General features: G+C 31.7%; 1 protein-coding gene across 7 annotated transcripts in view; it reads right to left on the bottom strand.

Moving 5' to 3' along the window:
- Nucleotides 1–26,959, bottom strand: part of LOC136975804 (forkhead box protein P1-like) — a 77,145-nt gene that overhangs the window by 19,712 nt on the left and 30,474 nt on the right. For 5 of the 7 annotated variants that reach the window (XM_067270942.1, XM_067270948.1, XM_067270944.1 and 2 more), the window contains exons 3-9: nt 17,092–17,208; nt 11,442–11,627; nt 10,706–10,982; nt 9,637–9,976; nt 9,015–9,204; nt 8,555–8,789; nt 7,150–7,227 (exon numbers count right to left, since the gene is read on the bottom strand). In XM_067270942.1, coding sequence (XP_067127043.1) covers nt 7,150–7,227; nt 8,555–8,789; nt 9,015–9,204; nt 9,637–9,976; nt 10,706–10,982; nt 11,442–11,627; nt 17,092–17,199 — 1,414 coding nt within the window. In that variant the 5' untranslated portion in view covers nt 17,200–17,208. The remainder of the gene's footprint in view (nt 1–7,149; nt 7,228–8,554; nt 8,790–9,014; nt 9,205–9,636; nt 9,977–10,705; nt 10,983–11,441; nt 11,628–17,091; nt 17,209–26,959) is intronic. The other 2 variants (XM_067270947.1, XM_067270949.1) reach the window with 1 other exon arrangement.

Here is a 26,959-nt window from a genome sequence, read left to right as displayed (position 1 = left end):
ATTCATTTTGAAGTCTTCAAATTTTGGAAACAAGAACACTTAAATGTTTGGGCATTTAAAATTGGCCATTTAGCTGAATAAACTTTGTTAACTTTAAAAATTAACAAAAATTGTTTTTATAACAGCTATTAATAAAATATAAGTTACTTTGAAGAATAAATGATGATTTTACTTTTAAACTATAAATAATCCTAAATTAAAATGTATACAAATGCTAGTCAGATAATTGTAACTATTTATCTTAACTAAATTTTGCATCATCATCATCATCAGTACCAATTTATTTAATTGGCAATTATTGAAGTATATTTTTAATATTTAAATAACAATATAAATTGACTAAAGCATATATATATATATATATATTTTTTTTTTTTTTTCAATCTACAGCTATAATTTGTTCAGCTTTAATCATTTTTATTATTATTAGATATTAAATAACCAAAACAGAAAAAAAAATTGTTAATATATTCAGTTAAAATAGAACTAAATACTATTAACTTTGAAACTAGTTTATTAGAATTAAGCTTACAGTCATAAAAAATTTGTTTAATATTAATATATAATAATTAGGATATTCATATTTAAAATTTAACTTTAAGAAATTATTACATATAACATAAACATATAAATTATATTTAGTTGTATAACATTATAGTATATGAAATATTATTTTTAGTTATTATAAAAAGACTGTTAGGTGTATGTGTGTTATGTACTGTATAGTACAGTTTATTGCCCACTTACTGAAATAATTTGTTTTTAAATGAATATATTGTTTAGAAAAGTAGACATATGTTTATATAGTTGAATGTTTTAATGAATATATTGTTTAGAAATGTGTATAAACAATATATTCATTAAAAATAGTTTCCTACTTTATAAATTCAAAAAAGTATTGTATAAAGGAGCTATTTTCAAAATATTTTGAGAAAACTAAAATATAATTTGATGCCTTTTTCACAAATTAAAAAATAATAATAAATAACTTTTTCTATTCACATTACAAATGCAAAATAGTGTAGCATGATTTCTTTATTTCATGATAAAGTTAAGATTTTATAGAAAATCCTGCCAAAAAGTGTAAAATTCTAAAGATTGATCTTTCAGATTTGTAATGCATGAACTAAAACAAACTCTTTATTACTTTAACAGATTTCAATTAAAAGTTACAAAGATGCCAATTATTATTATTATTATTATTATTATCAATTTACCCTAGGATCAAATAAATTAACTAAAGGAATCTAATTTGACATAACAGAATAATTTTGTATTGAAATAATTAATAAATAATTCATAGGGGTCCTAATCCTTGAAAGAAAACTTTTGGTAACTTAGAGGATCTTTAGTATATTATAACCACTGGCATTGACAAAAGTACTATTTTGAAAGTATCTAAAGATTGTTGTTGCTTTACTTTAACTGATAAATTAATGCTGATGAACTTTAGCAAGAATTTTCTATTCCAAAACAATTAATTCAAACTTGCATGACAAGTGCCAACAAACCAAACTGCACTTTCAAATGACAAATGAAATATAATATTTGAAGCTATGCCAAACGACAAAAATGAAAATATTTAAAATTAATTTGTTATCTATTTTCAATTTCTGTATCAAATTTCTGAGAAGGAAAATGTTCAGTTCAGCACATCCAAAATAATTCTTTAAAATAGATTATAAATTTGTGAATATGTATTTATTACATCTATTACTATTTATAATTAACAAATTATAAATAGTAACAAAAAAAACTATTTACACTTACAGCCCATTTCTGGGTCTCTTCTCACTGTTCAGTCTGCCAGAAGGGGAAAAACCAACAAATTGCTCCGGGACCCCAAAAAAGTAGGAGCCCAGGGCGTCGATCTATATGGAACAAAGGAGACATATTCCCCAATATTTGTATAGATCGATCCTGATGGGTGCCCCTATACAATTTTTTTTCCACTTCCTTTACTTTAATATAGAATTTGCTGTAGGGCCTAATTAAAGTTGTCAATTTTCTGAGATTCACCGGAAGATTCCCGAAATTTGGCATAAATTTTTAGGGGCGATCTGACGGGGATGCCTCCCGGAAGGACCTTCTAAGGGAAACTGACCCCTATTTAGGTGTTACAAACGTGAAGAAAACCGGAAAACTACGTGCTAGCCATTGGCGAGGCGCGAATCCGCGACCAACTAACTGCCAGGGCTCCGTGGTTTTATCCATTCGGCCACTGGTGAACGTAGAAATTTTTAATTTTCCAACTTCCAAAGTGAGGCCTGTCCTCCCATCTTTTCTCGACAAGACGATCAACATTAGAATGAACAGTACATTGAAGCAGACTAAAGAATAGATTATAGCATTTTGATATTGCTGAGCGCAAAAAAAAAAAAAAAAAAAAAAAAAACGTTAAATTTGAATGTTTTTTTTTTACTTCTGGAATGAAAAACTCCCGGAATTAACTCTTCGGGAGTTAGCAAATTTAACCTTCAATGTGTATTTCACCACAGTCCCAGTTATCCTCTAGATGCCTTGGTGATTATTCACTGTTTATAATCTTAATTTTCTATTCATTTCTTATTTTCCATTAAAAAAAAAATAATAATGATATAATTTAATTTACAATTTAACTAAAAACTTTTAACTAGAATAAACCCCATGACCTGTAAGTTAGCATTTCAGATCGAGTATTTCACACGGGATAGGGCACGGTTTGATACCATGATCTATTATTCTATTTATGAATTTCCTTAATTACATTATGCGAATTTTAAAAAGAGAGAGGAAAACAAAACAGTAAATTCTATCAAGTTTTCTAAAGGTTTATTTTTAGTGGAGCAAACGCAAACTACATTTACCTGCTGAGCCGCTGAGCACACATTTTAATGTACAGTATATTAGTTGTTTGATACAAACAAAAACTATTATAAAAATGCATGGTATACGAACTGCTATTACATCGGATTAATTCTGTATACAACACTATCATTATGCTTTTATTAACATTGTTTCCGTTATTATATAACTAAAGATTTTCGCTAATGATTTGTAAATACATTAACTTACTTAGAGTAAAAGCGCTTTTTAATTCCAGATGTTTTCTAAGTTGCGAAGTATATTAGCCTATAGTACTGTATATTGTAATTAGGAGCATAAGAATATAATGACTCACTGGCTCTCTATTAACTTAGTTGCTCTCCAACTAAGTAAAAAAGAAACAATTTTTAGTGCCTGAAGAAAAACTATTTCCACGGTAGTGAAGAGATGAAATTTATTTTCCTACTTCTGTAGAATAATATAATAAGTGTAGTTACTTTAAAACAGTAGTTCCTAACACGGCATTCATACACCCTTTAGAGATGTTTAAAATATATCTAATTAGAAACAAAAGCCGGCAAAACAGTTTTATTTCCTGATATATGCGGTCCCCTAAAAACGAGAGCTGCTACACTATTGATTATAAATGTAATATTTAACAATACATTTATAATATATAAGTAAATGTGGGATTACCTGCACGGAAATGAATTTCATTTCGACGTTCTTCCCGTATAAAAATGTTTAAAAAAATTCAAATATCCTTCTCGATTTCTGACAAAAAAGTGTTTGAAATAAAGTTGCGAAAGTGCGAAAAGAAATTTTTACATTTAATAAACAAATTTAGCCGATATTTTAACCTAAAATAGAACTTTCACGATAAGATAACGGTGGTATTATTTACAATTGCTACGAAATAACTGAGCATCCGAATTAGAAATTTTAAATAAAGTAAAATAAAAATAGTGGTACATAATTTTCTCACAAAAAAAGAAACGGAAAAGAGTACCTTCAACGGAATATTATACATTTCTTTGTAGCTTCCTCCACGCTATAATTCTGCGCAAAAATGGCAAATTTAAACATACGACGTGATATTTTGAATATTATTTTTGAAAGTATTGACATACGTTTTAATTATTTTATTTTATTCTGGTATTTGTTAAACACCAGATACATTATTGAGTAGTTTGGCATATAATACCTACTCGTACCTAAAACATACGACGATATTTCTACGTTAAACTATTAAAATGTTTAATATGCGAGAAAATAACAACTATCTGCGTAAAATTTATCAATAAATCGAATTATATTTAGGCCCACACGTTTCATAACGCCACATCAGAGGATTGTCTATAAATAGAATAAGCGCTTCGCTTGGAGCTGACCAGCTTAAGGCTGCTCTAAACAGAAATAATTTATATTAAATTCCATTTATATATATTAAGTAAGGCCCCGAATTAATTAGCGCTTAGGGCCTCACAAACCACTACGACCCAAATCACTATTTTAAATTGTTTAAAGATGCTAAGAATTTATTACAGGAAATTTTTTTTTCTCGCGTCTGTATTCGGTTAAAGCGTTTTAAAATCAGATTAAAATTTTCATAATTGACAAATGAAGTATCTGGAAAATCGAAAATTAAGTTAAATAGTTTAGCTAACGGATTAAGAATTTTTATTAACGTCTATTAACTTATGTACTTAGAATTTTTCATTGTTAATATTTCAATAATTGTTAATTCGGCATTGATAAAAGGTGTTGACATCGAATGAATAATGAACGATACACACTTCTATACGAGTCAAATGTTTATGCATACGAAGAATTATAAAATTTATATAAATATTATACTATCAGATTATTATTTTATAATAGAAATACGCGAAGAACATCTATCAACTCATATATAAGTAATATATTTATGGCCTTTTTTAAGCTCAAATATAGCCTTAAATTATATATTAATAAATAATAATTCTCTTTTTACTGATTTATTAATAAAAATATGTTTTAAACAATTATGAAAAACATACAACAGTTCCGAAACGCAACTTTCTTTTCAGGTATTTTTTAAAATTAAATTTATTTTTTTTATTTTATTTTAAAAATAATTTTATTATTTTTCTTATTTATATTTGAATTATTTCTAGAACTATTTTTCTAGAATAATTTTCTTACGTAATTATTACGTCATATTTTTTTCAATAATAGTTTAAACAAATTGTATTTTATCATGCAAATGCCATCGAATTATTATAATTCCTTTGCTGTATTTTTACTTTTACAAGAGATTTTCGCCAATAAATCGGAATTTTATATACAATTTACGTCCGTATGCATCATTAAAACGCTTTCTATCTATCGTATTTTCAAATATTAATCTACTAGAAGGCGCTGAGAAAACTGCCCTCTAGTGACGAAAACACGAAGCTCCGACAGAATACGTAATACGCGTAATACAATGGTAAATCAGTGGCATGCAATCGGTTTATCTATAACATTTTACTTTACTCTCCCTTAAAATGGATTTTTTTTTTTTTTTTTTAATATTCTAAGGATGTCTATAGCATATTTCTGATATAATTAAATTTCGGCCACCAGATGACGCTTACTTTGTTTGACGTGGTTTATTGCTATAGTCAACGTGACTCTCCCTCATTGATGCTAGTTCGGCTCTCGAACTAAGGAAAAATTAACGTGGAGAATATTTAAAAACTTTAAAATAAACTTACGCTATTCAGACATGATAGACTCAGTTAATTTTAAAGAGGAAAAAAACATTTTTTCCCTTAAATTTTATTTAAAAAAACGGAAAACTCCGTTCGTCTTCCCCTCTTTTCATTCAAACACGTGGTGTTGTAAGTTTCTTCTGTAAATTTTAAAGGAGCCATATTTATGGAAAGGTCGTAGATAATACCAGAAATACGTCATAAAATCGTAACAATAAACTTATTTGTATTCAGCAGCAACGATCGTACCTATGAGATGCGTTATCGCATAGGATACGGAATTATATAGATAAATAACTAATTAACTCTATTACGCACAGCTTAAACGGCTTATAGGATTGATATCTTTATTACGTATCATCATCGATAACAAAAATTAATAAAAGAAAAAAAAAACTGCGAACTTTGTGCTAATTATTAAACAATTTCTAGTTAATAAAGGAGTTTGTTTGAAGAAAAAAGAGTTTTTGACAATTAGAAAAAGTTTTATTGAGGTTAAAAAGTTTATATAACGAGCATCGAATCGTTATAATATGAAAAGACATGTCTTATGAAATTTGTTATAACGACGGTGAAGCGTTGATACATAATGTATAACTGAATTACGTGGTCCCAAAACACGGAAATGTCATGATTCACCGATGCCAAATTCAAATTAAATAAATTAGTTAGTAGATTATTGTGGACTGTTATATATTGGATAACTTTCATCATTTATTTAGTTTCTATACTGTAAAATCTTTAAACTATATGGACTTAGTAATCATGCTGCTTCAGCCAGCAATATAAGAAAATAATAATTTTTAATGATATTTGGATAATTTGGTAGAAATAACAAGTTTTAAAATATCTATTCTATCTGTGGCCACTATTAAAAAGATTATTTGAAAATTATAGGTAACCTAGAAGTAATTTAGTGAAATTTTCTGCACAAGTAATGATTACAAATTAGCAGTTCAAGTTATTTTAATATAATTATCAAGAATCTGAATAAATATTAAAAACATAATCAGAATTTGGACAAACAGAAAATGTATCTTGAATATTCCATTTTATTTCAAAATAAAATGGAATATTTAACTTCATAATGACTTTTTCTTTCTGTAGAAAAATTGTTAAACATTATTATACCGCAACAAACCACTTTTTAATACTATAATAATATATATTATTATGGCTATTATTATATTTCACTTTTTAGAGCGTTATTTACATAATATTTAAATTTTATAAATAAAAAATATTTCAGAAAAGAATAAACTTTGTACACATGTGCATCCTTTACATTTTTATACATCAATAATTATATATTTAAAAAACTTTAAATAATATCTATGTATAATAAAAAAAAACTACTTATTAATATTTATGATATTATCTTTCTGAATTTTAAGATGCAAAATTTAAAATTTTAGTTGTACAATATACATTTTAAATATATAAAATGAATAACTTCAATTTTCTACAATTCATATCTCTCTGATTTTAAGATAAATAATATATAAAACAGAAATGAAATAGATTTGAAAATTATGAACATGATAAACATTTGAATAAATCATAGTTATGTTCATAATTTATGTATAATAAAAGATTAAGAGGTACTTACCTTCAGTAATATCAAGATTTGCTCTTTCTACAACGCGTCTACGAATGGGAGAATCTGGCAGGACTGGCACATCTATACCTTAAGAGAAAATACTTTGCTTGTTATTAAATTATTACTTTTATGCATATTATATTAATATTATATTAATTTATAATTGCTAATATAATTCTCTTAAAGTATATTTTTCTGTAAAAAGTTCTGCTATGCGGTGTAATATAATATCCTTTAATACGTAATGAGAGAAGAAATTCATTAAATTATTTTTTCTTCTTCTTTCTTCTAATCAAAATTTTTCAATACAAAATTATAACTCATAAGATATTAAAATAGACCAAATTAATTTCATTAATAATTTCTTAAATACTGTAATAGGTTTTATTTTATAGAAAGTTTTAATATATTTAATAGGTTATGCAGGGAGGAGAGAAGAGAGAGAGAAAGAGAGAGAGAGTGAAAAATCCTATAATGTCACTCATCATAGCTATGATTGATTGTGCATTATCGCCAGTCAAAAATATTCAGGACATTTGTCAATTTTTTATGTCTAGTTGATAAAATCAGAGATAATTGGAATTTTATTTCACGTAAAAATATCTTTTGTTGTCAAAAAATAAAAGAAAAACAAATCATGAAAGTTGATTTATTTCATTAGATGTTGTTTTACCATTATTTTCATTTTTTAATTTGTAGTTGCGATTAAAATAAATAAAACAAAAAAACAAACTTCTAAATGTTTTAATAAAAATTTTAAAATCATATTTTATTCATGTTATAGCATTTATTAATAATTGATTACTCTAGTAAAGGTTTAATGTTGATATTTATACAATAAAAAAAAATAACATGCCTAACAATTTATATGTATTTTGTTGAACTAAGTAAGTTTTTAAGATAATTTATTAATTTTTAAATGGGAGTTTGAAATTAATTCATTTATATTTCAGTTTATTTTTAAATTTATCTTAAAGAAGAAAAAAAAATTAATTTTTTATACTGATAAATATTTTTAAGAATAGAGTATAAGTATATATTATAAAAACAGAACCATATTAAATTTTCCTTCCAGCTTTATAAACATTAAATTCTCATAATAAAAGTTTGGTTAATAATAGAAAAAAATATTCTTATAATTTTTTAACTTCAGAAACACTTTTAATATCATTATATTAAAAAGTGTCTTATTAATCATTTAATAAGTACAATGTAACAACTAATTTTGAAATTATAATTAGCAAGTTATAGAAAAAAAGGATGTTAAATGACAAAACTTAGAACTGTTTATCTAGCAATTTTCAAACTATCTTTGCAATAATTATCTTGCTAATGGAAATGAATCATTTTTTCTTAAAGTGACTCTATTAAAACATAATTACAAAAACATTAAACCAAAATGTATAATACTTGCTTGCAAGAGAGGGACAATTTTTGTCACTAAGACGTCGCCGGAGTGGACCAGCATTCGAAGGTGTTGGAGGATGTAGGACTTGTGGAAGAGGTGGCACTAACCGAGGGGGTACAGTCATCAGAGGAGTAGACGTTGACATTGTCGTCATGACAACAGACAATGAAGAAGGAGATGTACTGAGGGGAAGTGGTGTTAACTGTGGGGACGGAGGAGCTTTGGAGACTGTAGCCAGATTCTGCAATCATACAAAAATAACATATTATCAGTCTTGAAATATAAAATATCAAATATTTCAATTCTCTTCAGATAATTTTTCAACATTACTTTAAGATAACATAAATTTTTAACATTAAATACAATATAAAAAAATACTTTCCTCAAATAAAATACTTAGAAAACCAGAGCTAAAGCTATTTTTAACATTCATAATCACTTTTTAATATAGGTATGAATTATTTACTGTTTCTGTTTTGGAAGGAGGAGTTGTACTGGAAGAAGATAAAGGTGGTTTCATATGAAGATGTTGCATCATAGCTTGAAGGCGTTCTCTTTCTTTAGCTAACTGTAATTCTAGCTGTGACACAACCTGCATTTGGACTCTTGCCTGGGCAGTACTTCGATCATCTAACTGATGTTCTGTATTTAAATGCCTGCAGGAAATTTTATCATTATAACTATATGATTTTTTTTCATTTCATAAATAGATTTAATTTATTCTTATAATTGCAAATATACAGTATTAAATTTATATTTATCTCATAAAATAATTTATTAGATTCAAATAATTTAATATCATGTAGTTTCTTCTCAATGATGAAAACTTCTTACCTTTCATAAACTTCCCAAAAAAATTTAATTATTATTTAATTTAAAACAAAATTATAATTTATATAATTTCATTTCTAAACACGCATTTGAAACACCAACTTTTTACACACAATTTAATTTTGGAAAGGCAATTTCTATCCTTACTTTAAGAAACTTTTTACTGATTCAAACAATACTTTTGTTTTCTAGAATTAAATATTAGAAATTCTAATCTTACTAACTAATTTCAAAGCATAGTATATTTGATTACTTACTTCATAAAGGACTGATAATCATCACAAATATTTTCACATCCTGGCCATTTGCAGACACCGTGACCATAAAGGGGATGGGTTGGCGAACTGGAAGCACTACTACTTTCTTCTTTACTCATTAAAACAGAACTGTGAGATGATGACGAAGACACGGGTGATAGGGAATAATTTTCTTGCTGTCCATTGAGAATATGATGCGATGTGCTGGTGCTACTCTGATTACCCATAACAACAGACGCAGATGAATGCATCAAACCATTCAGTCCTGCTTTAATAGCATTTTCATCTATGCTCCCACCTCCATCCTTCCAAATGGTTTGCAAATCACTGGCTGCTAAACCTGTCATGGTTATAGACAAATCTTAATAATACATATAAGTTAAAGTATTTAAGAAAGATAAGTATAAGAACAATAACTATGCAAATTATATTATTAGACGGAAAAAAATCTGACAGTTTACGAAAGATAAGTTATTTTTCTTTCATTTATTATTGCTAAAATACTTCAAAAAAAATCTCAAAATTTGCAGTTTAATAACAGTCATTATTGATTGAATGCAAGGATAACAATAGAAGTAAAGAAAATCTAATTATGTGTGGTACATATAGGAAAACTTTCTTCTAAACGGAAAATTCAATTGTGGATTACAACAAAATCATCACTGTCAAACAGTGACATCACAACAGTTACAGTTTCCATCTTGTCATACTTATAGGTCAATATAAAAGTTATCAATTATGTAGGATTTCATATGAAAAAAAATGATAATTTTTCTAAATGACAAAGTAATGAAAACTTTTTAATACACTAGGCAATTTATTGTATTAAGAGCATTAGAAAATTTATATACTACTTAGTAACTGACCCTGAGCAATACAAAAAAAAAACTACAAACTAGTAAATATTACAGATGGATCAGCTGTAATTGTTGTATAAGCTAGACTTATAATTCAATTCATCTTTCATGTTACATTCAATGATAAAAATAACTTTCTTTAAATACTATTATAATAAAATGCTATTGACTTTTTTAATTTAATAGACATATAGGATATTCAATATACTGACCCTGAGGTAAGACAAAGGGCTGAAGACCTAATAAATATTGACGATGACTCAACTGCAATTGTTGCATTAGTTGATGTTGTTGTAAAGCAAGCTGCTGCAATTGCATCTGAAGTTGCTGCCTGTTATTCTTTGCTTTATCATTGACGGAAACGTTACTTGTATTATTCAACTGTTGAAGGATTTGACTTTGCTGCACCATATTTAATTGAAGCTGTTCTTGAAGATGGGGAATTACTGATTCTAACTGCTTTAATTGTTGATGTTGTTGTTGCTGCTGCTGATAAATAGAAGAGTTTCAGATTACAGAAAGCAAGGAATGTTTAAATTACTGATGGATTTAAAAAAAAAACTTTTAAACAGTTAAGAAGAATAAAATCTTTAAAATTTAAAGTTATCATACATTATATAAATGTTTAAATTCAATTAAATTTCTTTTTAGTATCTTATCGTTAAAATTATTTATCTTTTAAATTTAATATATTTATATTATCTTCTAAAACAAATAGAAAATTAACCGAAAATACAAATAACAAAACAAAACACTTTTGACAAGTCATCAATTCTGTTAACACAAAGACAATATTCTGATGGAATATTCAGAGCCTGAAGCTATACTTTTACTTCCATCATCAGTTTTATGTACAAATGATTGCAGCATTAAACATCAAAAGCTTCTTAAGTATCTTTTGGAACAATCACCTAGAAATTCCAGGAAGTAGAAAAGCGGAAGTAGTACCTGCTGCTGTTGTAAAAATATAGATTGTTGTTGCTGCAAAAGTTGCTGGAGTTGGGCTGGTGAAGGAAGAGGCTGTTGCAGGAGCTGCTGAGCTAGCAGTTGCGAGTTCATCATCAATAACGACGGTACAGTAGCTGCACTGTCGCTGGCTGACCTGGACCTCTTGGTTCCTTGGGTGGGGGAAACCTGGCGAGTTAAAATTAAGAGTTAAAAAACGAAGGTTAGTTGGATGGAAAGCGACGCGCGCAACTTACCTGGGACAAGAGAAACCCGCACGTCCTAAGAATTGCACCCACGGTCGCTAACTAACTCCCATTCCGAGTCAATCGCCCGGGACCGAGTTTAGAATCAATGAACATTTTTTTCTATCTCTTTTCTCCCCTTAGCAGTTCACACGGTCGAAAAGCTGCACCACTCAACGGCACACATCTTTTGTTTACATTGATGCTGAGTAACAAACTCCGCATTCGGATGGGAACGTGGTCGTCATGGCAACTAATGGAGTGGCCAATCAAGTTTGTATTTATTCTTACATAATACACAATCACGGAACCCCCTGTTATGGATTATGCAAGCACAGAGCTAAGCAGGCACCACGTCCCTCAATATTTACTCTCGTCAAAGCAAACCGAAAGTCGAGCCGGGAAACAAACACGCTGCCTCTCAACTTACAGTCTCTAGTTACACCGCAATTCAGTAGTCGTGCAAGACAAACAGTCCTGCTTGATGCTGTCCAGCAACTAAGTCAACTAGATCTGAGTGCACGCTGAAGGCTAAATAAAACTGTTTTAGAAATATTCTCACCTTTTATCCCGTCGCGTACCAGCCTTCTGCTACGGGTAATTGTCCATTAAAGCCGAAATGTTCTACACTAATTTGTATAAATATAGTATTAATGAGGCCGTGGTGCCCCGACGGGGCTCGTTCCCATCGACTTTAAATGTTTTACCGGAAAGACGACCGGCGAGGGGCGAAGTGCAGATGAATCAGTCGAGCGGATGAAGGAACGGAACGGGGGAATGGAAAAGACGGAAGACACTTCAGTTCACGCACAGCGACGCAGAAAAGAGTATTCGAAGATTCTGTCAATATACGTTTGCCACATGGCTCAAACCCCATGTCAACAGACTGCTGCACCTTTAGCATGCAAGGCCCGCAGGCCGACGGCTCGGAATTCAACGTAAGCAAACAACTCGTTTTCCGCTCAAATTCCATCTGCTGCTGACGTCAGGGAAGAGTAAAATCCCTCGAGGAAAAGACAGAATCGTAGACCGACACTTAAGATTTATCGTGTGGTTCTCGGCCTAACCCTCCAGCCACTCCTCTCCTTCAGTGCTCCCGTAATTAGCCAGATGCCAGAGTGGACACTGCCGAGGGGGAAATCAGGGCTTCCTTGTTCCGGCACCACTCATTATGTCACTGTGGCCCTTGGGTGTCTGCTAACCGGTTCGCCTACCTCCCACGTGTGCTATCAACCGTTTTGGCCAGTCGCTCATTTGTCCCGAGTCGAAGTGGATGACTCCCATCTGACCTCTCCATCTGGATCTGGTCAGTTGGAATTCGTACACTCCACCGGCCAAATTCTCCAGCCTTAAAAAACAGGCGTAAGGCAGGCCTAGACGTCTCGTCCGACCTTTCCGTCACACCTTCCTTGATTAATTTTTGCAACGGAAATAGCAATTCATACATCAATAGAGTCTAACCAATGAAAAAGGCAGAGAGAAGCCTCATTTGGAAATAATGAAATCGAGTAGCAACGCTTCTAAACATTATCGGCAGACATCAGAGTCGGGCCACTTCAACGAATGTCATATTTTCATTACGCTTAATTACCTATTGATTAATTGACCTAGCCGTGCGGATGATTAAAAAGCGTCGCGAATTACACATTCAGGTCGCACGTCACATCCCGCCAACGGGTTGGAATTAAAGAAAGTCGATCGTTTCTTTCCCGCATTATTGTTCAATGAAGTCGAACAATGACGTTCCCGATGACCTCTTAATATTTCCTGTCCAAATTCGTATTTAAAGCGTTTCCTCTAACCTTTCGACCGACGATCAAATTCTTGAGATTTTCCCTCGGTCTTCCTTTTTACAACTGATCAAATGCTTTAAGAATTTAAACGTCAGCAATGGTCTACTTGACACAAACGATCTATCTATTCATCTGCCTTCAATCTATCTATAAACCTCGCATATTTTCGATCGTGCGAACCCATTAACTAGCATAAAGTCACTCCAAACTTCCGCGCGCTGCATTAAAACAAGTGATAAAAAAGACAAGATTAAACTCTTCTAACCATTTTATATAAACCTCACCTGCGCCCCTTCAGATACTTCGTCAACTTTAACCTGTCCTGTCTGCAAGCATTCCGGGTTAATTGTAATCAAATTCTGATTTTGCCACTTCTAAATAGCTTTGTCCAACGCGAAATTTCGCCTTTACTGTAAGAAAGTGCGAGGAGTCGATAGTAAAAGTCTTTACTAACTTTTAAACCATTCATTTCTTACACAAAAAAGTGGTTGGAAGCTTCCAATTTAAGGATAAACTTGTAACTAATACGGGCCTAACTGTTACAATCAAGTGTTTGATACAACTTGTGTTCGGACAACTTTCCGAACTCAATTTCAATTCATTAATGCTTACAGAACCATTTTAATCCTCACTCAAAAGACGATTCGGATGTTCAATCATCGGAAACAAAACATAACATCGTGCGGAACAATTTTTCAAGTAATTTATCTGCAGATAGTCAACGTTATAAACTGACATAGTAATTAATATTATCGAAATACAGAAGTAACAATTGCAATTGTGGATGTATCTCTTTTTTTTCCCTCCTTCCTTCCTTCCTCCGAAAACAATCTGGAATTTTAAATGCAAACGAACAATCAAAGACAAGTTGAATCGGAAACGATCTTAGAAAAATGTTCCAATTAGTGCGACGATTAGTCAACATTGCAAAACGAAGCTATTATTTTCTAATTACCGAACTAAACTTTGAATGATTACAGAGATTGGACATCAAAATGGCGTCTTTCTTTTATCGCTCGTTTCCAATCGGCTCCTTGTTAAAACTATTCCTACTAATTGTCGACATCTGAATAAATATCCGATGTTTCGAGAATCACTTTTTTCCCCCTTTTTTTTCCTTCTTTTTCCCTAACAGAAAAGATTTTTTTACAAAATAAAAAAAAAATTGTATATAAATTTCCTCCAGACCAAGACAAATTTATAACTGATAACCGTGTATCGGCTTTTTGATACGGTTCCAAGCACGAAGTAGCTTTACTTTTTTTTACAAGTATGGAGTCGCTGTACAGATTAACAAAGTAAAAAATTAAAAAGTTATTTATTTAATGTTAATGTTATTTTCACAGTTAAATTTGGTTATGTTCGAATGGCTTATCGAGTGGCCTTGATTGAAGACTTTTAAAACAAGCGTTCAATGATATTGATAAGGAATGGGTTGTGCAAAGTTGCATTATCTACGTAATTGCTAGCTAATTGGAAGGCTGAAATGGATGTAAAAATCTATGGGAAATATGCCAAAGAAGATTTAATAGATGGTGAACTGCTTCGAATTTCGTTGGAGGCTATCAATAGCCAAGCTTACTGTCATTCAAATTAGAATGAGAGGGGACATAAAGGTATGATGAGATACTTGACATAACTTACCTCTGCAAGCTGTCAAAGTGCTCCAAAACATTCTGACAACAGAATCTTCAAAAGACTTCCTTTGAAAAATCGAAAACCTTAGCTCGGAAAGAAGTATTGGATATGAGTTTATTAATAGAAACAGTTCTTTTTAGTGACCTACAGAAAGTCAACTTCGGTAGAATGATAGTTGGGCTTATTACTGACACAATTTTCTCTATAGAAAAACGAAAATTTCTCTTTAAAGAAAGAAGAAGAGAAAGTATACAACGGACAATTTGGATTTAACGGAAAAAAAACAGGAAAAAAATATATCGAAATATAATAGTATAATTTCAAAAATAAGATAGAGAAAAATTTCACGCATATATTTATTGCTACTCGAACCAATAAGCGGAGCTGATTCTCGAACGTTTCAGCATGATAATATCGAATTCGAGAGTCAAAACACTTGGGTTTTACTGGCAAAATATTCTCCTCCTCAACCGAATATCACGAAATCTCTACCTAAACCCAATCGAAAATCTTGAGGGAATTTCAATTCGACACATCTACTGAGAATTCTACAATGTTTTCGTCTGGAACAAGTATTTTATAAAAGCTTAGGAGGGAAAGAAAAAAAAAATATATAAAATAAAATATATTCCCGTTCAAAAGCTTCAAAAACTTGGTAGAATAATGCCTGGGAGGATAGGCGATGTTCTTTATCCAGCGTAGTTTCCATTAGTAAATAGCTTTGAACTCTTAATATTGACATATGATTCCATAATTTATGAAGTCTTTAAAACTTGATTACAGTTATTCACTAAGTTTCGGATTTGTTTTCATTTGTAATAGCACTCGAATGCTAAAAATAAGCTTTAAAGATTTTTTCTTGGCTTGCTTACTTAAAAAAAAAAAAAAAGAGGTAGCAAAGAAGAAGAAGAAGACGAAGAAGACGAAGAAGAAGAAGAAGAACAAGCTACTCCGCTCCATATATTTCGAACGGACAGAACAATATTCGTCTCTCCGGAGGTTTGAACATCATTAATAAAAATCTTCCAAAACGCTACCATAACAGAGGAAAACCTTACCAAATTTACAGAGAATGCCAATCTTATTTAGCCTTAAATAAATAAACAGCATTTGTGACCACAAAAACACCAGATTATTGATTCCGAGAATTTACGATCGCCGAGCATTCTGTAGAATTTTCGAGGAATTAGTATTAAAATTAGAACAAAAATGTATATTGTATATGCGCGAAAATCGATATTTACGAAGGATAAAAGGTGAGAAAGTTGTTTAGTAAATATTTCCGATTAATTAAAACCACGTTTTATTTTAATTTTTTATTTGCAAAGACGGGAGAATACGATTCGCGCAAGAAAGTCGGAGTGACTTCGCTGGAGAAAACTGCTTCTAGCTACTGAACCACGCGAGCTATTCAAACCAAAATCGGCAGGTAGATTGAATATGACATATTTAATCAGCATACCAATTTTGGTGAAGATCGGTCCGATCGATCACGAGTTATCGAGTGAAACGTCAAGAGTTCTGGCGGGACGTGAGGTAAGGTAAGGAAAAAAATAAATAAATAAATTTTTCGGTTATATACAAACAAGAAACCTACTTTTGAGTATTCCGAGTAGATGATCTTCTTCTGTCATTTATGGAAACGGGGGAAAAAAAGGGTAGTAAAGAGCGAATTGACAGCTACCGGCCCGAACAGGACAAAGTGCTCCTAGGGGTGCGTCTAAGTTAGTGAACGGAATCATAAACGGGCTCCCGAGTGTGGCCACGTCGCTATGGTAACCGGGGATAAACGGAGTTTGTTCCCAGAAGGGCAAACTAAATAAGTAAATGACAGCATGTCACAAGATTGTCTCCCGCTCTAACTATTGATTACGTAAAGCGGAATTCGAATATCAACTTTTCTGACTGGACCGTTCAGGTGCGGGTAGGTAAGAATAGAAAAAAAAACATGTAAAAAAAAAGGAAAAAAATACTCACATGTTGTTCGGCTTCTTCGCCCGCTGAGTTGCCATTGGGTGTTGTTGGGGTTCTTGGTGTTTGATTGGTAGATAAGTTGATAGCGACTTCACCTTCATGGTCCATCATACCATTTTTCTAAATTAAAAAAAATAAAAAATAAAACGATCGCTTTACTAAATGCCAAATTCCGTCTTTCTTGTTTTTAATGAATTAAACTTCTGCTTTACTGATGTAATTGAAACATTGATTATTCTAAATTATGAAAATTTAAATTTTTAAACGGACCAATTGAAATGTGTCTGCAGTTTCGTTTTCCTCTCACCAGATGTCGCGTCTTGCTCCGATTCAAAGTTTACTTTTTATGTTAGATTAGAGGGGGCGAAAACGAAGGAAAAAAAGAGGGGAAAAAAAGAAAAAAAACGATTCGAATCTAGTTCTTGGCGTCGACAATGAAATAAAACAAAAATTAAGTGTTGTTAAGTTCGTCTAAGGTTTGGAAAAGGGAGAGAAACGCTTCGGTAGAGGCAATTAAGTTAAATAATTCCGAAAAAATCACACAGCTGTTGCGGGTTCTTGTTGATTAGATTTTCTGCACCTCCTTTACTCGGTAGGGTTTTATAATCCGGTAAGATTTTTTGGTTGCCCGAGGGACTTTTTGCATTTTCGTCATTATCTCGCCTGTTTATCTGGACCCGGTGGAAATTTGTCACAGGAAAGAAACGACTATAACACGCTACAAAAAAGTACAGCGGTGTTTACACAACGACAAAACGTCTTGTGTTAAATTTCGATGTTTTTACACATTAAGGGAACTGCTTCTTGTTTGTAGAGCCAGTTCTCTTGTTTGGTGTAGAGAAACGCTGGAGCGAAGAAGGGGAAAAAAATTTTCCAGAGGTTTTTTTTTTTCTTCTTTTCTTTCCTGTTCTCGAATCTCCGCTTTGCGCAGTCTTCAGACTCAACACAATCCTGTTGGAGTGACTTGGGTAATTATTTAACTGCTTCTGAACGTCCCCGTACAGCGTTCGGTGGCGGGATTTTGGTCAAAGCAGATAATCGATCGTTGCTGACAATTAGGCTTGCATTCCTGCAATTAATAAATGAACTTGGGCTTCATTCAACGAAACAGTCTAGCGAAACCACCACAAACATTCGGGAATTCTTCGAACCCCCATTTTCCCCTGCACCCCTGGTTCTCCCCCTCCTTTTTTTCAGAGGTAATTTTCTAAGAAATGGATAATAATAATTTATTTTTATTTATGAAATTCCTTTTTTCTCTTTTTAATTAATATACTAAAGCGGATAAAGATGGATCGATAACTTATGTGGAAATATGCAATATTTTTTTTTATCTTTGAATTCTTTATTAATATGTTCGCGTTACTTTTTTTTCATAAGTTTTTGAATTATTTTTTGGGATTGTTATAAACGGAAATTTGTGCTTTATCGCTTATAGTTCGGTTGTAAATTAATTTTCAGAATTAGAGAAGTGTCCATGCTTCTCCGCCGAACTTACCTCCGTGTAATAGGTTTAATCTTCTTTTCTACCGAAAAATCTGTTATTTTAACGTAATAAAACCTCGAAATTCGTATGTAAAATTGAAATTACATTTCGTCTTGTACGTTGTTGTTACAATATTTATCGAAAATTTGATAAAATCATTCGGAAAGTATCGTTTAAATCGAATTAACGTCCTCATTTTAAACTGTTTAAAGCCAACTTTTCAGACATTAATTTATAATTATTAATTTTTAAAGCCGTAATTTTAATTATATTTTGAAAGATATCCGACTGATACGTTTGCTAAATATTAAATTATTGAATTTTATTAAGAATCGTACTGGTAATCTAGCTTACTCCATGCAAATTTTTACACTGGTGAAGGAGGCCTGCGCCGATAAAGAGCAGAAAATTAGCTGATATAAAACAGGAACCTCAACGTTTTTGCTTGGAAAAAAACCAACGAAAGAGCAGCTAAAAACGTACAAACGTGTAAATTAAATAAACCAACAGACGGACGGACCTACAGCGATTTTCTGAGTTCGATAAGTTTCGTTATAAGCGTGCTACACTAATTGATAATCGATTATCTTACTTTATCGATAGTTCAAAATAAATCTTATACGATTAAACATCGATAAAGAATTCTTTTTTATATTATTATTATTATTATTAATACGCTTACAAATTCTACTTCGACCTCAGAAAGTATTTGATAAGCAAGGCTCCTAACGTCTGGAAGTTCGTCGATTCTTACTTAAATGGAAAAAAAGTATATTCATTAATGCATAGGCAAACAGAGACTAGGATGATTTAATGATATTTACGCAGGAAAGAGAACAAAAATAGCCAACTGGATTGCACTACATCAAGTTGGATAATGATTAAGTCGAATGAATCAATTAAACCATCTTGACACGTGATCGATATCTGCATGTTTACAAAAGAAGATATATGGTTACAATTACAAATTTAATCGAAGTTACACAAAGTTACAAAGAGGACAAGCATCACGAAAGTGTAATTGTTGTTGGGAAACTTCCCAGAATCAGAAGGTTCCAATTCCAAGGACCGTGTCAGCTTGTCACGCACTTAGCCTCCCCTATCTGTCACCTGGTCGGCAGTGACATGCACCTTGACCACTTCACCTGTCAATACGGAGTCATAAATCGAATGATCATCGCTTGTCGAGTACACATTGGTTTTCGATAGAGACCACATTTCGGGGAAGGGCGCTGTGGGTGTGGACAGTTGGTTTTATGTGAGGGAAATAGAGCTCATTAGCTGCTTGGATGTCCTGGAGGGGTACTTAGCAAGGACGCCACGATCAATGACTGGCGAGTGTTCGATCGCCGATCGACTTCGCCACCCGACAAACTGATATTTGCCACTTTAAAACCGTCCCGCTTTTGACTTTTGTTTCGTTTGACCATTAAGCAACGTTAATGAATCTATTCGGTTGTATCCTACCTCATTTGGAGTTTAAATATTCATAAAACGATTTAATTGTCACTGTCTAATTAGCTAATTAAATAGCAATCAGCAAAGTCGACTCTCTTTTTTTTATTTTTCTCTTTTTTCTTTTTAGACGAAAGTCGATCATGTGCATCTCCGTTTCCCGCAAAAATAAAAATCTGTAAGTGCAGATCCGAACCCGAGATAAAACGATTTTCTCCTAATATTATCAACATAATTCAGATAAGTCGTATTAGAACGTATCCCTCACGCTCTACAAAGAGTATCGTGTCTTCGCGACTTCGACCATTTAAAAGGTATCGTCACCCGTTATTCCCTCCAGGCCTCTACAACTATATCTAAATTTAGCACAAACGTCATCGGCGACTTAATTAAATCGATACATCCCGATCGGATCCTAAGGCCTATATAATTGATCGAACGTGGCTCAAATCTCGATGTAAACTGCAAGACGGATCGAAGTGTTTTCGCGTGTTAATAACGCTAATACGATGGGTTTTTTTTTTAAACGAAAATAATTTTGAAAAAATAAAGCCTCGCTGTAGGGTAATTTCCCTAACATTTAAACCGTCGGTAAATTAATAAATAATGCTTTTCGGTAATTTGTTCGACAATATCCATCTTCAATTATAACAATGTCTTAGAAACATTTTTCTCTTGGGCACGGTTGGGCGTGTGAGAAAGGCTATTACTGATAAAGCCAAGAGAGAATTAAAGATTCCCGAAAATCAAGATAAGACACATTTTTGCATTCTCAAGGGTAGTTGTATCGATCAAGCGATGCAAACATCGTTATGCACTAAATAAGCTTCTTTTCGAACTATCTTCGATTCTTGAATTCTATTAAAGAGCCAATTTCGGTGTTATTTTCGGACCGATCCCTTTCGGTGTTTATATTGAAATTTTAAAAATCCAATTTCCGCCACCAATCGAAATTCGCTTAATCTGAAAACGTGTCGTCTTTCGCCTTGATAATTAAAGGCGAAAAAAAATAAAGAAAAGAAACTTTAATACTTCACTACTCTCCAATTGTTTTAATCCTATTTTCAAAATTCCGATTGATGCTTCGTGTTTTAAATAAATAACCCAAACTACTAATTGAGTAGATTTAAATAAGGGGTGAAAAGTATAATAAAAAAAAACTCAATAATCAAAAAATCTGAGCGGAAAATTTCCCCAACACCTCTAATTTCGTGCGTAACTTAATCTCTGCTGCTGCTGCTTTTAATCATTCTTGGGACGGTCTCAAACACTTTAAAATACTAATTTGATGGGATTTTAACTTCTTTACGCTCCACGTTTCGGCGATATTATTGAAATTTTAATATGCATTATAAATTTAATTTATATATTTTCTTTCTTTTTTTTTAAATTTACCAAAAGCTAAACTAATTTACAAATGATTTCCCTGGGTTTATCTAAGAAAATCTATGAAATAATAAGACAAATTGGGGAGCGCCTTTAATTTTTACAAGCATTTTTAGTCTTATCATCCCCTTTGCAGGTATTTGTTTTGGTCTTCGTCATAATAATAATGTCTTAAAGGTTCGAATCTGTATGCTTTAAACTACTTTATTGTTTCTAATCTACGCTACTCATTAATAAAAAAAAAAAACCTAATTGAAGCTATTTTAATGACTTATTTACTAATAATAAGGTATTTGCGTGCTTTATGCTGTATGTAAAAATCTGTATGCTTTGAATATTTGTTTCCTTATAGATAAACCACTTATTTAAAGCCTTAAAAGCTTCTCTTTATGCCTCGAAATCCTAATTTTAAATTCATTGTCATCAATATAAAGAAATAAATACTTTAAGGTTAACATGCCGACAAACAAACGACCGCATTTAAAATATTGTGGCGCAGAAAAAAGAAGAAAATTCTTTTCTATCGTATAACTAAAGAAAGGCGTTTTTATAAGGCTACAGACTCTATACAAGAGCGAATATTTTTTAAGGTTGTAGACTTTATAAAAGGCAGTTTTAAAAGGTTTAAAGGCTCTCTAAAAGAACCAGATATTTTTATATAATTCTACTTTTCGTTATCTTGTGTAGCTTTATAGATTTTATTTTATTTTTATTTTTTTTTCCTTTTCCCCCTCCACCTATCGATACAGAGTACAATTCAAATGCATTTGTTGTTTACTAAATCCTACCCTAAACCACTCTCGGGGCTATATTATCCTAAAGTCATGGTTTATCGAACTTTATCTATCCTACACGGCATTGAGATCTTATAGAACCTGTCGAACTGTATCCTTTTCATATCGCACCTGTCATATCCAACTCCAGTATACGACTTTGCAACGTTTACCTGTTCTTTGGTGAGGGTTATACACGAAACGAGGTACCGATTTTTGAAATACGTCCATCAAAATAATTAATTAATTAATCGACGATAGAAATGAGATTTTTGTCATTCGAAATTTCGTAATTAAATAATTTTTGGAGACGAAATTGAAAGTTTGAGAAGTGGAGAGAGAGAGAGAGAGAGAGAATTTTTATTTATTTCTTTCTTTCTTTTTTATCCTTTTTATCTATTAAGCATCCGGCCGAGTAATTGGCTAAACCGTGAGAAAAGGAGAAGTGGAGGACGTGGACGTTTAAGTCCTAAACTAACTGCCAATATTCGAAGGAGTGATCTATAGTGCAGCAAACATTGGCGATAAATACACAGTCGGGACGGAACTCATTCCAGACTCGGTAATGAATCATTTTCCCTTATTATTTGTCCAAGATTTATATTGATCAATACGAAAATAGGACATTTCTTTCGCTCCCCATACTTCTTCTAATGTAGAGGATTCGTTGGTTCATTTATTGCTCTATTAAAGCTACTGGCTAGGCTCTACTTAAGAACTAGTCCTTCTGTAATGAAGTTTTTCTTCGTGGCAAGCGATACTTGCATTGCAACAATCGCTTTGGTTATAAGGCAAACCGATTCCTCATCCAAATTTAAATTTGTGCTATTTAAAAAATGCATTTTGAAGTGGACATTTTTGAAGTACGCACTGGCTCTTTACTGGTTATTCTATAATTAGGCCTACGGTTTACTTTTATACTTCGTAAGACAAGCGTTAAAAATTCGGGATGACCGCGAGAGAAATGAATAAAATTCTGATTAAATAATGCCGAATTTAATAGGAAAAGTGTGCGTAAAGGATAGAAAACACATTACTAAGAAAGGAAAAAAAAATAAAAACAAATTAAATTCAACTTTTCTTAACTAAATAAACGTGATTTAAGTATTTTACAAGCGTGTTTTTGTGGATTTTTTACATAATTTCGACTCCATTAAACAGCCTATTTGCCTTATTAACAGTGTGTTGTTGTTTAAATTCTGATTACCAAAGCCCTGTTTAGCTGTAGGAAGCTTAATTTATAAGACAAATCGTACATCAAGATGCACGATAACAAATATTGAATTCGAGTTTTTTAAATGCATTCCTACCTTAAGTTACCATCTTGTAAATCTTGAAAGAATAAAATTAATTGTATCTTAATTTTCGTGGGACTAATTAACGTCATACGCCTTCAATAACTACACTGATACATCAATTTAATACTAATACTCTAACAAACAGTTAAATACCAAAACTGAAGATCTCGTTAGTTTAATCATTCAAGATTCTTTATCTGTTCGTCATCATTAAAGAAATTAAAATTTAATTTTAAAAGTATTGATATTTTATCGTGATAAATGGTAATTAAACTCGTAAAATAACGCTACTCACTTTACTGGAAAGCGTTTTACTTTCCTTTTTTCTTTACTTTTTAAGCATGCAACTCAATGAGTTTACATGTTTAATCCGCATTGTAACGTTGTTTAGAAAATAAATCCGCTTCTTTAATAGATTCTTGTAATGAAAACAAGAATTTAATTAAGTAAAGAAAACGTTTAACACGGAAAATGAACTTGAATTCGGCACGGAATAGTAAAAATATCGTTATGAAATGAACCAATTTCTTCTAATCGTACGCTCGACAAACCGATTTAAAATGGCCCAACCAAATGGTAAATTTATTCCATAAACACGCAAAAAAAAAAACCTCCTCCTATCTTCTACTAAGGTAATAAATACGCTGTTATAATGAAAATAAAGATTTAAATAAAATAGAAGAGTTATAGAGACGTTGTAGAGCTTAAGTGAAAGCGTACACCAAGCGCAATTAATGCAAAATTTAAAGTTAGATTTCGGTTTGGGAGCGTTGAAAACCAATTACCGACGAACCCAATTATATTTTCTTCTAGAATACCTAAAAAAATACAGGGGGAAAAAAATCACTTTCCGTCGACCACAAGGTGAAATCACGTGCTCCACAAACTTATCTAAAGCGGACAAACCCGAATTTGTCGATAATTCTAGAGAAAAAAAGAGGGTCTCATCCGCTACGATATTAATAGCCGGCTATTATAATGATAAATATATTCTAAACACTTTCTATTAAGACAGAAAAAAGGGTCTTGCTTTAAGCGAAATTACCTTTTGTCACGTATTTTATTCAAAGTATTGTTTCTACCTTGAGTCTAGTCTCTGCGTTTTTAAAGCATTATAATAAAAAGAGTAAATCTGAAATTATCCGCCATTCGGCAATTAAGATTTTTAATACTCATTAACGTATTTCGATTTCTTTAAATTGTCATTTAGTGCGTATCGTTAATGTCAATTAAACGTATAATCTAAGTGAATCTGTTAATGAGCATTAACTTGTAAAAATAATTTTTTCTCTTAATTCCGGGCATTCGGCGGTTGATAATTTGTCTGGAGAGCCATAAAAAAACACCCCCAACCTCTTAAATTAATTTTTTAATTAACACAAAACTTCTTAATTTTAAAGTTCTTCTCATTTAACGTTTGATAGTATAAAAAAAAAAATATATATATATATATATATATAATATAGCTTTAAATTAAAAAAAATACTTTAAAACCCTGGAGGATTCAGATATTCAGATAGGTAATACATAGCTGGGGGCTAGAAATTTTTGCATAATCCCCTATTCGTTGATGGACTTTGAGCGTATTAATTAGCATTTGTTATTATTCTTAATGCCAATTATGAATCAGACTTAAGTAAACATGCTAATGAGCATTAACAATCTGGATTTTTTCTTTTTAAATTATTACAAGGTAGTATTTTGTGAGTAAAAGTTTAAAGTTCTGCACGTTATGCCCCCGTTTCGAGCGATTTCTAGAGGTAAGACAAGATTCTGGGGGTGTTCTTGCAGGTTACATGGTCTCTTATTCAGCCGATTTAAACAGATTCTAAAATAATATTTATTCCTAAAGCAGTATCGGAGTCTAAGCTACTAATACCTGTTATCTTACTTTACGAATTTGTTGATGACTAATTAAAGGACTTGAACGGATTAAAGTCTTTGGAACTCTCCTAGTTCATGAAAGGTATTAAGACCTGTTTAAACAGATTATTAAATTTAAATACACAGGACTTTAATTTTAATAATCTTAAGGTTTAGATGACGTCATAAAAGACATTTGGCATCAAAATGGCGGGTGGACGTAAGCCAAGCCAGACATCTCCCGTGCAATTTGGCTTCCACGTTGATGCCAAGTTGTCATTGTGGTTGTTAAAGTTTATTTAATTTAGTTAAAATTATATCCGCGCTTTCTTTTGCACAAGAGTTTTTCTAATTAGAATCGGATCTATATTTAATTTTTCGAGAAGTAAAAATATTTTTAAAGATTTCGAGTGGGATGCAGGGGGGTTACCTTTACAATTCTTTAGCGTATTCTACGCGCCTAATCCGTAAAGGAAAGCGCCCGTTCTAAGTTAATTTACATAGAATGGGGGGTGTTTTCTACAGAATACGTGCGGGGTTAAAATAAAATTGTAAGTTAAAATGGTCGACAAACATTTCTAAGGAGGGTTTTTATTTCATTGTGTATATATTTTCGGGTCGTGCTGCTTGTGAGAGTTGTAAACATCCGAAAAGAATCGAGCATATTCGATTTCATAACCAAAATTGTGCATCGTAAACACAAACAACCTCTAAGCCTCATATTAACACTTAACGTCATTGTTCCTCTAAACACTCTCCTACGTCAAGTCTTTACAGATAAAAATATCGTTAAGTTATTTTAAACACCAAATAAACTCGGTCGGTATTTTATGAAGTAGTACTCTATATGCGTTTTTCTTTCTTCCCTTTTACTTTTTCTGTATGATAATGTCGAGTTTTTCCGAAACAAATGCGACGTGAAGGGACGACAGTTTAATTTACAGACTGCATAACGATTTGTCATTCTATTCTTAGAACTGCCATCTTAATTAGATTCTTATCGTAATATTCTTAAAATAATAACCGTTTACTAGGTCATATTCTAATAGAAACGCACGCAGTAAAGACGTAAGGTGTATTATAAAAGTCTCGTGCGCTTTCGTGCACTTTCCCCCCTCCCGTTTAGCTAAAAATTACACAGTTTACTAGAGAATATATCCTATGTTTTCGTATAAGGTTATTTCTTTTAGTTGTTTGGTCAAACAAGTCGACTATTCTTGTAGGATTACTTTTTTTCCTCTCCCTCCTCTTAGCTCTGAGTTTTTGTGGACATCCATCCAAACTTGATTTGGGACATGCGGCCAACAAGGATCGATGAAGGAATTGTCCTCTTTAATGGGCTATTTTTGTTTTTATGTTGAACCTGTTCTACATTTTATACGTTCGAAGGTAAATATCCAGCACATCATCCCGCTCCAAATAGAATTTTAACAAAAATCTAATTGAAACTTTATACGAAACAAGCGAGGATTTATAATTTCCTTTCGATTATTAAGATTAAAATCCGAATTATTTAGAAAAGATACCGTTTATAGTTAATTAAATTCTACATAAAACCCGAAAAACCGATAAAATATGAAAGAAAAACGAAAAAATGTACACGCTTTTAA

This window comes from Centruroides vittatus, unplaced genomic scaffold, assembly GCF_030686945.1.
Source record: "Centruroides vittatus isolate TY-2023 unplaced genomic scaffold, ASM3068694v2 contig_388, whole genome shotgun sequence".
NCBI classification, from domain to species: domain Eukaryota; kingdom Metazoa; phylum Arthropoda; class Arachnida; order Scorpiones; family Buthidae; genus Centruroides; species Centruroides vittatus.
Note: the sequence above shows the minus strand (reverse complement) of the source record. Positions and strands in the feature narration are given on the sequence as shown.